Source organism: Chaetodon auriga, chromosome 5, assembly GCF_051107435.1.
Source record: "Chaetodon auriga isolate fChaAug3 chromosome 5, fChaAug3.hap1, whole genome shotgun sequence".
In the NCBI taxonomy this organism is placed as follows: Eukaryota; Metazoa; Chordata; class Actinopteri; order Chaetodontiformes; family Chaetodontidae; genus Chaetodon; species Chaetodon auriga.
This window is the reverse complement of record NC_135078.1, coordinates 7180567-7194209: the sequence shown is the minus strand read 5'-3', so window position 1 is coordinate 7194209 and position 13643 is coordinate 7180567. Positions and strand designations below refer to the sequence as shown.

The window sequence follows — 13643 nt, the reverse complement described above, 5'->3', positions numbered from 1 at the left end:
GTCATTAGTCAAGACATTTTATTTGCATTACAAATATCACTGAAGTCATGGAGCTCAGGTTGCAATACATACTTCATTTTCTAGGCAGCAACATCTCAAACAATTCATTGGTACAACTCAACAGCAACACATGTAAAAGCAGTATTTTTTTTTTCTCTTCTCACACTGACACACACTTGGCAAGACGACAAACGCACAGAAGGGAAAGCACATTCTTAAAGCGATCTACGATGTCACTACAGCCTCGTGTTTAAACTGTGGCGTGTCCTTGAAGGTTCTGTAGAAAAACCACAGGCCAAATACTTGACAAAGAATGCACAGCAGTTTCTATTTTGTTCCAGCAAGTAACGAGTCGATGTATCGTCCTGTGTTAGATGTTTCTACTGTACAGTTTGCAGCAACATTATTCTATAAAATGCATAAGACTGGATGTAAGCTTTGGTATACACAGTTTCGTCAGCTTGTGTCGGACTAAATGACTTGATCGTATTTTGCTCATGTCAGTGTACCAACTACGTTTTGCAAGGCTGCCTTTTCAAAAACGTACTCTACTTGCGTGTCAGAAAATATGACTGTCACAATGATGGCAAACGTACACGAAATACACAATCCAATAAGACGAGTCTTAGAAATCTGCACATGCTGTATGCATTTCCCCCGTAGTATCTGATGTTTAACAGGCTGTCTTCATTAAAATACTAACTGGCTAAAGAATAAATGCTTTATCAAGTAAAGGGGGCTTGGTCTTTCCACTTCCTGTTGAAGGGTGTAGGTCCAATATTTTGTATATTCTCTGAGCCCTTCATGAAATGAATTAACTAAGGCAACATGTAGCCAACATGATCTCTTAAGGGCACCCAAACTGAAAAGCTACTGAAACGTACCAAGTGGTTAGTTGGTGTGCATGGCATTAGTACTTCAATAAAAAGCGAGCGAGAACTAAGAGCATGAAAGAAATGATCTTTTACCTCCAACACACGACCGTACTCTGTGGCCCTGTGCCTGGGTTTACTGCAGTGTTGGCATGGAGTGCAGGGAGCCAGTTTCTTGTAATGCCAAAGCAGAAGAGGAAAAAAAAAATAAAATAAAAGGCAACAAGTCCCTCCAAATACAAAAGTCACCCCAAGTATCCCAAAAGCAGTTGGTTCCTGTACCAACAGCATCATCAGTCAACAAAAATATCTGACATGACACGAGTGCATAACAATAGTTCTGAATAGTGATCACTTCACAACGCATGTTTTTATCGTGCAAACCAAGACAGCGACTGTCCGTTTGGAGGAAAAACAAACAAAAAAAAAAAAACGCCATATTTTCTATTCATCATCCAAAATATCCATAACACTACCATTAAAATACCCCAAACACATGTAACTTTGTTTCCCAATTAAATGAACGGTATAAATACACGAGTATTAGTAGTCCCTTTCAAAAACTTGAAGCACAAACAAAACTAATAGGTGCTGGCACGCCGAGATCGTGACTGCTGAAAACAACACTTCAAAATCCAACAAAGGTGTGCCGTGTGTTCTTTTTTTTTTTTTTTTTATTGCAGTCAAAGAAGCATGCATTTTTACTCTGATGCGGTTCATACGTTCTCAAGTCAGGTTAACTTCTCTGCAGCCCCTGGTGACTTTTATTTAAGTTTAGTTTTTCTTGTAGTGCCATAGCGAGGATGCATCTAGAGAGGTAGACGATATTTGCTCTACTGTCCGTTAGTGCATTTAGTCCTACCCTCAAATCTACCAGCTGAACCAATAAAACAGGGGCGAAGGAAGCAAGCAGTTCTACCGGCCTGGTCAATGCGTAACTATATTGCCATTAGATCTGAGTGATGCATAATTAAGTGATGGATGGTGGTGTCAGACAGTGACTGGGTTTCAGTGCCGTGGTTCATCAGTGATTCAGAGACTTAAACGTCAACAGTGCAGAGGGGTTCACTCCCCGGCTGGGCAGACTCCATTATGGTCATCTTGGGCTTCTTCCTTGTTTCCTCCTGGTAAAGAAATACAATGAAGTGACCATAAAGTGAGGTCTAAAAATGGCACAAGACGTTGAAAATAAGAAAACTATTCAAATTCTAAATCAATTCTAATACACAAATCGTGGCAGTGGCAGTGTGAGCCTAAGCATCAAGCATCAAATGTACAACAGGAAATAGCATCGGAGCCCCGCTCACTGAGACCCTGCACATTTCCTCTTTGCCCAAATGAAATTCTGAGCTTTGTCTGGATCAAGACGACCATCCATCTTTCCTTCAATCAGCTGTCTGGTGACAGTATGTCTGATTTTCAACAAATAAACGTGTTTGGTTCTTGGCAGGAGAAGAAAGGATGAACACGAGAAGTCCTACACTCCAAAAGAAAATACAGCTTCTTTGATGACAGAAGCCATGCTGGCTCACTGCCACATGGTCAATGGTTTTGATGGGAGATGTGGAAGACAATGTTAAATGTTAAAGACTTGTTGCAATTGAAAGTGCATTAAACAAAGATCTTCTGTACGCTATAATTCTCACCCTCTGCTTGGCGAGTTTCCTCATTTCTTCTTGCAGTTTGTTCAGGATATGAAGGTTTGGCTTGTTCTTTTTGGCATACTGCTGCAGCTCGATCACACTCTTGTCAGAGTTCTCCTGCAAAAGATCAGTTGTTTTACAAGTGGTGGAGGCAGAAAACTTCATCTTCATTACCAGCATTTACATTTCACTGGTTGTTCTGATGTGGCAGGTAGTAAAATTAACAAGGCAATGTGTGAGCAACATGCCAGTGGACTGTTACTACAAGTTACAGGAGTGAGATGCTGAGAGACATTTAACTGCTCAGAACCAGAATTATTCTCTTAACATACTTCACATCTGATAAATAAAACAAAACTTTCCGTACTTACCTTCTTGACCATCTTATTGCTCTCTCTGCCGTACATGCGCAGCAGTGAGCCCCAGTTCTTGACGTGGGGATGAAGCATCTGCAAGATCTTCTGAGATGCTAGTTGTTTGCCAACCCTCTTGTTCTTGCCTAGTGGAAAATGTACAAAACACGTCGCTGAAAGCTTCATGTACCAGACTAGTCTGCGACAGAACAGCTGGCTCCCCGAGGTAAAACAAGACGGACAGGGTCATTCAAACAATCACTGAACTCCCCAGCTCTACACACATGGACTGGTTCAGTCTGAATACATGGCTAGATGAGGACTGCTGTGTACTTACACCAGCCACGCACAGTGTGCTTCCCACATGTCATCACATATTCACTCTTCTGGTTTTTCCCTGGGATCACCTCAAATTTAATGCTGGTGTCTCCCATCCCATGGTTTCTACAGGGAAGAGCAAACAGGACATGAATGATACAACTGAAGTGTTGCCCAACCTGCCTGAGCTTTGGTAGAAAAAAAAAAAAAAAAGACAACCACAGATAATGATAAACACACTGTATTGGTGGCATTATGCATTCGCTCTTACCTTTTAAGGCACTCATGAAGAATCTGATATGGCGAAAGTAGTCCTGCTTTGTTGGTCAGCTCATACACCCTCGAGTCTTCTATACTGATATGATTAAAATACTGTGGAGCAGAGCACATGTGACGTCACCACTGCTCTGTTACCTCTCACTCTAAAGGTGCATCAACCTTCAAGGGAAAACACTTGACCTTTGGCAACAATTACAGTCAAAACCTGTGCTACCCACTGTCAGTGTTGTGGACACGCATTTAAACTTCAGCCTACTCTATTCCAGATGAGAACATGAGTAAGTGGCAATAGGAAAAGAGACGTACCTCCAGTTCATCGCCCTCGACAGGCTTCTCCTCCGAGGTCTGCTTCACAAAGTCAGGGATGAGGATTTCCAGTGTGGCTCGAGCTAAAGCACACAGGAAAATTACAAGTGCAGGCAGAAATAGTCACGTATTAGAGTGCAACCATTGACCGTGTGGAGAGAGAGAGAAGAAAAATAAACATCTCTCTCTCTCTCTCATTACCACTCTGAGCTCATACAGTGTATTTTCAGTCATGACATGCACAAACCAACCCATCACAATACTAACCACTGTAAATAAAAGAAATTACCAGCTTTATTCTTGGCAAGTTTTTTACTGCTTGCAGTTCCTGTGCCGTAGGTTACTCCATCTATAATGACTGATGCTCCAAAGGGTTCACTTGGGTTCTCTGTGGGGCACAAAAATTCAGTTTGGTTTCATATACATATCCGGTAATGCTCAACAACAAACTTTAAACTTCAAGAGGCAACAGTTTTGTCTGCACACAGGTACACATGCACGCTAAGTGACTACAGAGGAAGAGATGTAAATGTGTACTGGGTTGCAGAATAGACAGTAGATTTACACACATCACAATATATACCAGATACCACGCATGACGGTTTTTTCTCTTAAATAATGACGTATCCTGAAAAGGAAAGAGTGACACAGCGACTTAAAATACCTCATGACACTTAAAGAAGAACTTACCACATTCAAAAAAGTTGTAAACAGGTCGAACCTTTAGGACACGTTGCATATATTCATGCAAGATGCAAACTTCAGACTTTCCGTTAGGGTTGATGACAAATTCTGTTAAAACAGAAAAACTGAAATAAACCAACAATCTATTTTTCTTTCTATTTCTAACAATGTTCTTGTTCGTCTGTGCTCCATGTCCCTTCACTGTCCCAAGCTGCTGTCGTGTATTATCTCACATGACATTACAGTTGACATCCAAAGTTCAAAGCATTTTTCGTAATGGAAAGCTTCGCCCTTTCAACAGTTAGATGGGGGATTCACATCCTCTGTCAGAGGGGTAGCTGGGACTTCTTCCTTCTGCGCCTCACTGTTTGTTCCCTGAACTGTTTTAAGCAATTAACAGCCTGTTTGACATAAATTGGTGTTAATAAAGTACACACAATGAATCAGTGAGGCTAAATGGAATTAGAATTATATTGGCCACATTCATCTGAAAGTTAAAAGCCACCCAAACGTTAATGTGCTTTTAATAGCTTTTAGATGACCATGGAGCACGATGACTCATAGTTATAAACTGTACCAGGCTACACAGCATAATCTGCTAGGATAAATTAACTCTTGAGTTTTATGTTTCATTGGTAACTGATGATTACAAATAAGACCTGCTTCTTCTTAAAAAAGCATGAATTGCATGAAATCCACAGACCTTTCTTCGTGGGTGCATCCTGGACTGACAGTGTGATGAGTTTCTGGTTGGCAGGCAGGATAGGTCTCTCTGACTCTGCCTGCTTCCTCTTCATGTCTCTGTTGAACTGCCTTCGCTCAGCCCAGGTGCGGAACTTCTTGACAGTGACTTGTTCAAAGTCAAAGCATTTTTCGAGGTACAAGCGAAACTCTTCAAGTTCTGTGAGGAAGGTTGATGAAGTTGGATTTATAAGTTACATGAAGGACAGCAAAAACATAACAATAACCTTTGAGAAGTCCTTACCTATGGACTCGTCCTTGCACACCTCCACCTTGGCCTTGACTTGTCCTAAGGCTCCTTGGGCAGTGTCACAGGACTCAGACTCTTTAGGCTGCAGACTGTTAGCCTCTCCATCTGGGCCACTGTCAGACAGACTGGAGGGAGGGACGTCATCCCGATCCTCAGCTGCAGCCTCTGCCCTGCCAGCTCCCTCTTCACCGTTGGCCTCCTCACCAGTCTTGACTGGAACCTCCTCCACGTGAAGGGTCGCCTCCCCATTCAGATCCCTCTCCTCCTGTTCCTTCATTTTCTTGTAGTGTAAGCATGGGATGCTGCTGGTAGGAGGATCATGTTTCTGTATCAAAAAGAAGACCAAGAGTTGTAACAAAATGTTTGTACAGTATCGTCAGTTTGTCAATTTTCTGTTCAGTGACCGGACCCAATTTGGGTCAAATAGAGTCCACCTGAGTGTGATTTCATCTCAGTATAAATACACCTGCTCTGTGAAGGCCTCAGAGTTTGTCAGAGAACAAGACCAAAGAAACAGCATCACAACCATGACAGACCAAGGAGCTGCCCAAACAGCTCAGGGATGAAAATGTTGAGAAGTACAGGGTAGCAGGGTTAGGTTAGAAAATGGAAAGAATATCTACCAGGAGAAGACCGTCCACCAAAACTGACGGACTGGGCAAGAAATAAGAAAAGCAACCAAGAGGTCGATGGTAACTCTGAAGGAGCTGGAAAGACCCACAGCTCAGCCAATGCTTTAAGAAAACCTGTTTCAGTCTGCAAGAGACGTGGGCCGAAGCACAGACAGAGCTACACTGTAATGGCTCACGGCAAAGAATGTTACTGTCTTGGTCCAGTCGAAGCCCAGACTTCAATCCAATTGAAAATCTGTTCTTCTGAAACCGCTGTTCACAGACAGTATCCTTCCGATCGGACTAAGCTTGAGCTATTTTGCCAGGGAGAAAGGGCAAAAGTCACAGCCTCGAGATGTGCTAAGCTGGTAGACACTTAGTGCAGAACAGTGACCGCTGCGAAAGATGGCGTTGACTGGGGATGAATACTTACATATGTGCTTTTTTTGGCTTAATTGTTTGTGTTGCCGCAAAAAGTAATTTGCATGTTGTGTTAATCAAATGGTAAAGAGTCCAATAAAATCCATCTGAATTTCAGGTTGTAACACTGCAAAATGTGGTGACGTGGGGTGAACACTTATCCAAGGCACTGTTACTACAGCATGGGCTGGTGATGGGGTGGAGGGGGGGCAGAAGAAAAGAAGCGTGAGCGAGTTCATTCATTTAATCTATAATGGAGACATGAAAGCAGACAGACACGGTGCCAGTCTGACTGGAACGTCAGTCAGAATTCATTTTTCCAGGAGATCATACCCGCCGGCAGACCAAATTGCATACTGAAAGAGAGGCTTACAGGGAATCAATCCAAACACAGATCGTGCCATTATTCTGGCTATTAGGTGCAATCAACACTTACTTTAGAATGACATGTTAAAGCAAAAAACTTGTCTATTGCCAGTTTAAGGGTGTTATCTTTGAATGAAGTAAAATCTCTCTCACTCACACACTCACACACACACACACCACGAAGCCCATTATATGCATCTAGAGCTGGGAACTAGTATGGGCCACCTAAACTGGTTAACAAACTGGTGGCGGGAGAAAATGTGTGACTATTTTGGTTAGAGAGCTGACACAGAGGTGTACCCAAAACATAAGAGGATCAAAACCCCTGCAAATATTAGACCGGACACTAGTATTACGTCTTACCCTAATACTGCCTGTCCCAAGGAAGTAGGGTCTGGACCAGGTAACCACCCGGGTCTCTCTGTGCAGGTAGACTGGAATGCCTGAGTTGTGGAATGTCATGATCCATCCATCAGGTAGAGGCTCAGTGGGAGGACGCCCCCGGCCTGGCACAAGGGGAAAAAATGTAAATGTAGGCACTAATTACTACACCATTACTTTGTGTGGTAAACTTTTCTAGTAATTATTACAAGATTGTTGTGTAACCGCAAAACTGATACATGTCCTTGTGTGTCAAGCAATCAAGAGATATTCACATTGATTAAGGAAACAGGTAATCAACAGCTGGGTTTCAGTACGAAAATCACGTAAAGCAGGGAAACATCACCGAATAGATGAATATCAACATCAGACTACTCAAACAGAACTCAGTGGTACATGTACACACATACACGCACGCACGCACGCGTTGCCTGTCACCACTTCCTATCACACTTTGCTCTAGTTTAGGTTACAAACCTTTAACAATGATTTCATTGCTGATCTGCACAGTGTTTGAACAATGAGCTCGTTCGAGACAGTGAAGAAAGAAATGCTACTTGGACAATCATTTATAAAACAAGCAAGTTCTTAGAATTTGTGATATTTATGTTAATGCTTTGCAGACTCAAAACTTTACTCAATCACAATTAAGATTTCAAACCTGATTAATTCAGTGAGTCCATGCATGTGTGTTTCACATCTCAGCGGCTGACCAATACCAGTGTATGTGTGTCAAAGTTGCTAAACAGTGTGTACTTTTTGATTTTTTGATAGCAGAAAAAAAATTCTAGCTGTCATTTTACTTGTGCAGATCTTACCACTTCTGCTGACTAATTCTCCCAGGAGAAACTCTGTATTGTAATCTATGTCAGCAATGCACACAACTGTACAACACTATGAATGAAAAACACGATACTATCCTATATTTGATATCAGTTCACTTCAAAATATGATTATGTAACAGATGTAACACATATGCATTGAGCAGGTACTGTTAAGAGCAGGGGGTGGGGAACGTCCGGCTTCCAGGCCATATGCAGCCTGCAAAGTTGGCATATGAGGCAGCTCATAAATACAACTACAAAAAAAAACAAAACAAAACAAAAAAAACAATAACAACTAACGATTAAAAAAAATTCCCTTCCAGGTGGCCGCTAAATACAATCAGTCATCAGTGAAAATGTGCCTGTTCCTACTCTGCAATGACAAAAGCTGCTATGACATGTGAGTGTGCAGGTCAGTGTGACATCTCCTTGGGGAAATTGGTTCGAGGTTTTAGGACATGACAATTAAACACAAGAAACTGAAAACATTTGGTACACTGTTTAATGTGGAACCAGCTGATGTGCCTGACATCCTACAACATAAAATCACTGAGCTGCAAAGCAACAACGAGCTCAAAGCCAAGTGCAGCATCCTCCCTTCTGCTCGAGGTCTAGAAACTGCATGTACACCCTGAGGATTTGTCCATTATGAGGAGACAGGCACTGAAGTTTACACCTGTGTTTGGGACAACCTACTGCTGCGAGCAGCTCTTTTCAAAACTGACTCTTGCAAAGACTCCTTTCTGCTCAAGACGGACTGAACCAAACCTGGAAAACCAGCTGTGAGTAGCATCATTATCACTACCATCTGACACCTCGCTGAAGAGAAGCAGTTCCAGTCATTGTGTGTGATATGTGTGTTCAATAATTTAGTATGGCCCTAGAAGGATGTTACAAAATTTGCAATGGCTCATGATGGGAAAAAAGTTCCCCGTCCCTGGTTCAGAACATGGTATCATACTGTGACCTGTAGTATTGAAATGACATTCAACTGTAGGTTTCTTGATAGTACCCAACCCTGAACAGACAGATCCACCACTCACTCTTCAGGACAGTCTTAATTTTGGTCATCATGGGCTGAACACCTCCTTCACCATCTGACTGATGATCACTGTCCCCGCCAAATCTGTCCTCTGCCGGACGCATCTTTTTTGGGACCGGCATTCCCTCCTCCAGCAGAGCATCGACATCATTGTCAAACTCCTCCTGGAAGAGTCAATGGTTAAGGCCGGGAGAGAAGGATGGGTCACCAGTTTAAGGAAGTTTTGATGCAATGCCATGGTGAACAATTGGTGGAGGACAAAAAAAACAAAAACCACACAACAGTCTACCACAACAGAGGTTAAAATGTACAGTTCCACTTTAAAGCATAAAAGTGAAATACCTCTGAATTGAGAAAGATAATATTGAATCCATATGCACTACAACTACAAATTAAATGACATTTTTAGCTGTTTTGATTCCTTCTTTATGACTGTTGATTACTTTTGAATCAAAAGGAAACCCGGCATTGAATGGGAAAAATTTAAAATGACACTAACCTCTTCCAGCATCTCACTTAATCATTTCAGTAATAAAAAAACAAAGAAATAAAGAAAAACAAACATTCATTTAAATTTATGTTACTTAATGGAGCATTAGATCCTGGCTCAGTCACTCATACTGATGCAGAAAAGGTCTGAAGTGATGCATTAAGAAATCGTTGCATCAGTCATTTTTCTGATCCTTTGATTGTTTTGGCTTTTCACTCGTCCTTTGATTCAGTTCTAGCTGTACTTTATCTCTATGTGTTCCCAGATTTTTTTCTTTCAATTCATTTGTGCCATTATTCCCTGCAGCCAATAGGATAACTAGAAACATACAGCCCAGCCTATAATCAGCAACAGGTGGCATTGTGTTAGTGCACACAGGACATGTTAACATAATGCGGTGAGGCTTTCCAAGGGTGGAGAGAACTCCAAGAGTGGAAAGGCATGAAGGCGGATGTGGAGGTTGCTCAATTTCTGGTGGACATGTGGATAACATTAGTTTTGCTACGTTATGCTGATGTAATGTTTGAGATTTGTTAGTCGGGTAACATTAAATTACTTGTCCACTGACATTCAGCTTAATTTCTAGTTAGTCAAGATATGCTGTTGTTGTGATGTTAGCTACAACAGCAGGACACTTGTGAGTATCGCTGTCCGGAGCTGGTGTGCTGGCTCTAAGGAAAATGTCTCCTTCTCTCGGCATGTTGACTGTGCATCCATGAATTTGGGGGGGCCGAGCTTCTGAAGGAGCACTGAAGGGAGGGGTGCATTTAATTGGGTGTTGAGTTCAAATACCAACAATCTTTCTCCAGAATGACTCACCCCACCTTTAACATTTGGAAGTACTGGGCCAGTATGTTTACCTATAGTTGCAGGATTTTGTTTCATGCATTGTGCTTGGGTAGAGACATCAATAACAGCAGGAGAGCCCAATCTAACCAAATGAAACTAAAATCACCCACATGTCTACATACAACTGTTTTTTTTTTTTTTAAATGTGGGTAACCTAACACCACGGAGGCAGTTATGTAGCAACATCATATTTGGCACAAGATACAACAAGGTTTATGGAAGTGTGGTCTCACCACCCCTCCATAAGGGTGCCTTCCCATCAAAAGCTGCACTGTCAATGCAGGGGCTGCACTGCTTTGAAGGGGTTGCTTCGAGTACTAGTGAGAAGGCCTCAAATGGGATGTCTAATCACTTTTTTTTTTTTTTTTTTTTAGACATCAGTTTCCAATATTATGAGAAAGCTATTATGTAATTACTGCAGCAATCATTTTCTCCTCAATCTAAAACACTGCGAATGCGAAGGAAAACTGCAAAATTGCCAGATGATGCATTGCAGCAAAGACTTTTTTTTAGCAACCATGAGGTTGTTTTGTTGCTGTGTCCGCACACCTGCTGTGCCATCGCAGTGGTCTCACTGAGATGACAGGGGAGGCTGCATTTCATGAAACAGTGCTAATAATGCCCTCTTTTTTTCCGGAGTGTACTGTATGGGCTGTATTAGGCCGACATTATTTCTATTTGACAGCAAAGGACAAATTGGTTGTGTAGCTGATAAAGACAAGTGATACAGAAGAAAAAAGACAAAACGTACCTCATAGGAATAAGCCACAGCCTCGTCATCTGCTTGCTCCTGCTGAACTATGACCTCAGACTTAAAGCCGCCACGCTCCCCATTGTCATGATCCAGGAAGTTCTCGTAGAAGTCATCCAACTCATCCAGGACTGCGAACACTACCTTGTTTTCCAGATCTACCTCAGCCTCCTCTGATGCTCTGCCTGCAATGTTTCCTGCTCCAGAACTACCCTCAGCTACCTCCTGCTCACTAGTTGAGTCATGCAACTCACCATTCAGGCTGTTTAAGCAGTCATCGCTTCCTCCCTCCTGCTCTTCACCCGTGTACAAAACCTTCCTGTCTTTGCTACTGCTGCTTTCAGTGAAGCTTACGCTGATTTTAACATCTCTGAGCAGCTTGAGGTCTGGTAGAAACTTGGTGACTGGGGGAGCGTGGCGGGCTGTTCGGGGGCACGGTGGATTGGGGTTGGCCTCGTCTGAGAGGTGGCTACAGAAAGTTACTGAGCCCATGCTGTGGGGCTGCTGTGGCTGGGCTTCCCCGTCCCCTGGGGTGTATGTGTATCCATCACCACCAGAGCTAACGTCCATTACCTCTGCGTCACTGGACGTTTGCAGGGGAGGTGGTGGAGGTGCTCTGCCCTCATCTCGGCCAATATCATCAGGTGGCTCCAAGGGGAGAGGGGGTAGAACATCATCTATCTCCATTTCTTCTATATTACGTACTACAACTTATACAGACTGATAATTTACTCTAAAATCTGACCTGTTGAGAGCCTTTCTTCTAATCTAAAACCAGAATGCATGCAGAAGCACATCCCTGTATAGACCACGTACCAGAGGTGAAAATGCTAAGCTGACTACATTGTTCTTTTCATTAATGTAGACAGCTTTCAGAATCACTGTCTCAATTATTGGAAATCACAATGCATTCAGCTTAATACAGGATCTAGGCACTGATCATCCTCCACTGGTATCTTCTGGGAGCTAGAAAAGAAGACCAGTGAGAGCAGACGTCACTTAGTGCAACTTTATGACTGATAGCATAATATGACAGGATATTTAACATATTCATGCTACAACGTAGCTGCGGAAAACTAACTTCGGGCGTTGAATATGTCTCCTCTTTCTTGGGCTTATGAGTAACGTTTGTCCAAGTTCAAATAGCAGACAAATTCATCCTAAGATGACGGGGGAGAACCTCGTTTTAGCGCATCTGCTCAGTCTTTAGCGGCACAGCGGGCCCCTGGTAACGCTAACATCAATGCTAATATGCTAGCAAGCTGCCATCCGACTGTGCAGATATCCGCGTCTGCTCACATGGGCAGCAAGCCTGAAAACAGTTTAGTACAGAAATACTTACCGATAAATATGACACGGCTGTTTCCTACCAGGCACCTGACTAAGTTACCTTTCTAAATTATTTTAATTCTCGACACGCCGCCATACTGCCTCAATTGCAGCCCCGCCATCTTGAAGAAAACCACAGCGGCAAAACCAACTCAGACCCCGCCTCCCAGTACCAGCTTTTCCATAATTGATCGATCAGCGGACGAATCACAACATTCTGTTATTGATACAATTCAACCAATAAGATAACAGCCCCATAAGTTTTGTCCAATGAGCAACATGTTAACACACAAACGTCAGAATAGCCAAGAAATGAAGAATGGGAATTTTGTTCTGAATGACTTCACTTCACGGCGGACTGACTATTTTTTCATGTAATTTTAGAAACATAAATATGTGAGAAACAGCATAAAAGTATAATCGGCACAGGCTCCGAGCCACTGACTAGAGTCAACTGCAATATATGTACAGAAGCCAAAAACTAGAAGTACACAAAGACCTGAAATAATTGTTTATGTGTACTGAAAATACAACAATAATCACGGACTTGCATTGTCAGTTGGGTATATGCAAGGTTTACTGACAAGTCTGTAGAAGCTGCGATTGCATAGCCCTTTAGCAAAATAAAGATGCTGTTTGGTCTGTGATGTGTCTAAAAGCTAAACTTGAATAAATGTTTTTCACTGATGTCCAAGCTGCTTTCATATGACACATCAATGTCAAACATACCAGGTGTCTCTGTAAACACTCTGCACTTGTGGTTTTGTAGAGTGAGCTTGTTTATATGGTTTTCATTCATTGTCACCACCAGTGTCTATGAAGGTAAAGGGCTGATATGTCAGTGTCACATGAATTGGATATTTGGTGTTTTGAGGGGCAGACTGCACGAGGAACACGTGAATGGCATTATTGCAAATTGCCAGTTGGGGTCACTCTTCACTAACAGCAGCAGATCAGTAATAAAATGCAGCGGCCGAAACCCAGATTTTTTCAGTAAAAGTGAATTTATTTTGGCCATGTGGCTTTATCACAGGAGACATTTTGATTTTCCATTGTTGGACAAACACACGTGTTCCTAATATAATTAAGGAGAGCCCAGAAAGCAAAGAAGCTGAATGGAATTCAGCTATGACT

The 13643-nt window shown here is 42.3% G+C and overlaps 1 protein-coding gene across 1 annotated transcript; it reads right to left on the bottom strand.

The window, feature by feature from the left end:
- Nucleotide 1: 1 nt before the first annotated feature.
- dgcr8 (DGCR8 microprocessor complex subunit) lies at nucleotides 2-12656 on the bottom strand. The gene is made up of 14 exons (XM_076730148.1): nucleotides 12523-12656; nucleotides 11181-12146; nucleotides 9092-9254; nucleotides 7207-7349; nucleotides 5441-5771; nucleotides 5159-5356; nucleotides 4462-4563; nucleotides 4061-4159; nucleotides 3772-3854; nucleotides 3458-3558; nucleotides 3206-3312; nucleotides 2887-3014; nucleotides 2519-2632; nucleotides 2-1996 (listed from the first exon to the last, which is right to left on the bottom strand). The coding sequence occupies exons 2-14, from the start codon at nucleotides 11865-11867 to the stop codon at nucleotides 1913-1915; spliced, it is 2340 nt and encodes a 779-aa protein (XP_076586263.1). The 5' UTR covers nucleotides 11868-12146; nucleotides 12523-12656; the 3' UTR covers nucleotides 2-1912.
- Nucleotides 12657-13643: the final 987 nt, after the last annotated feature.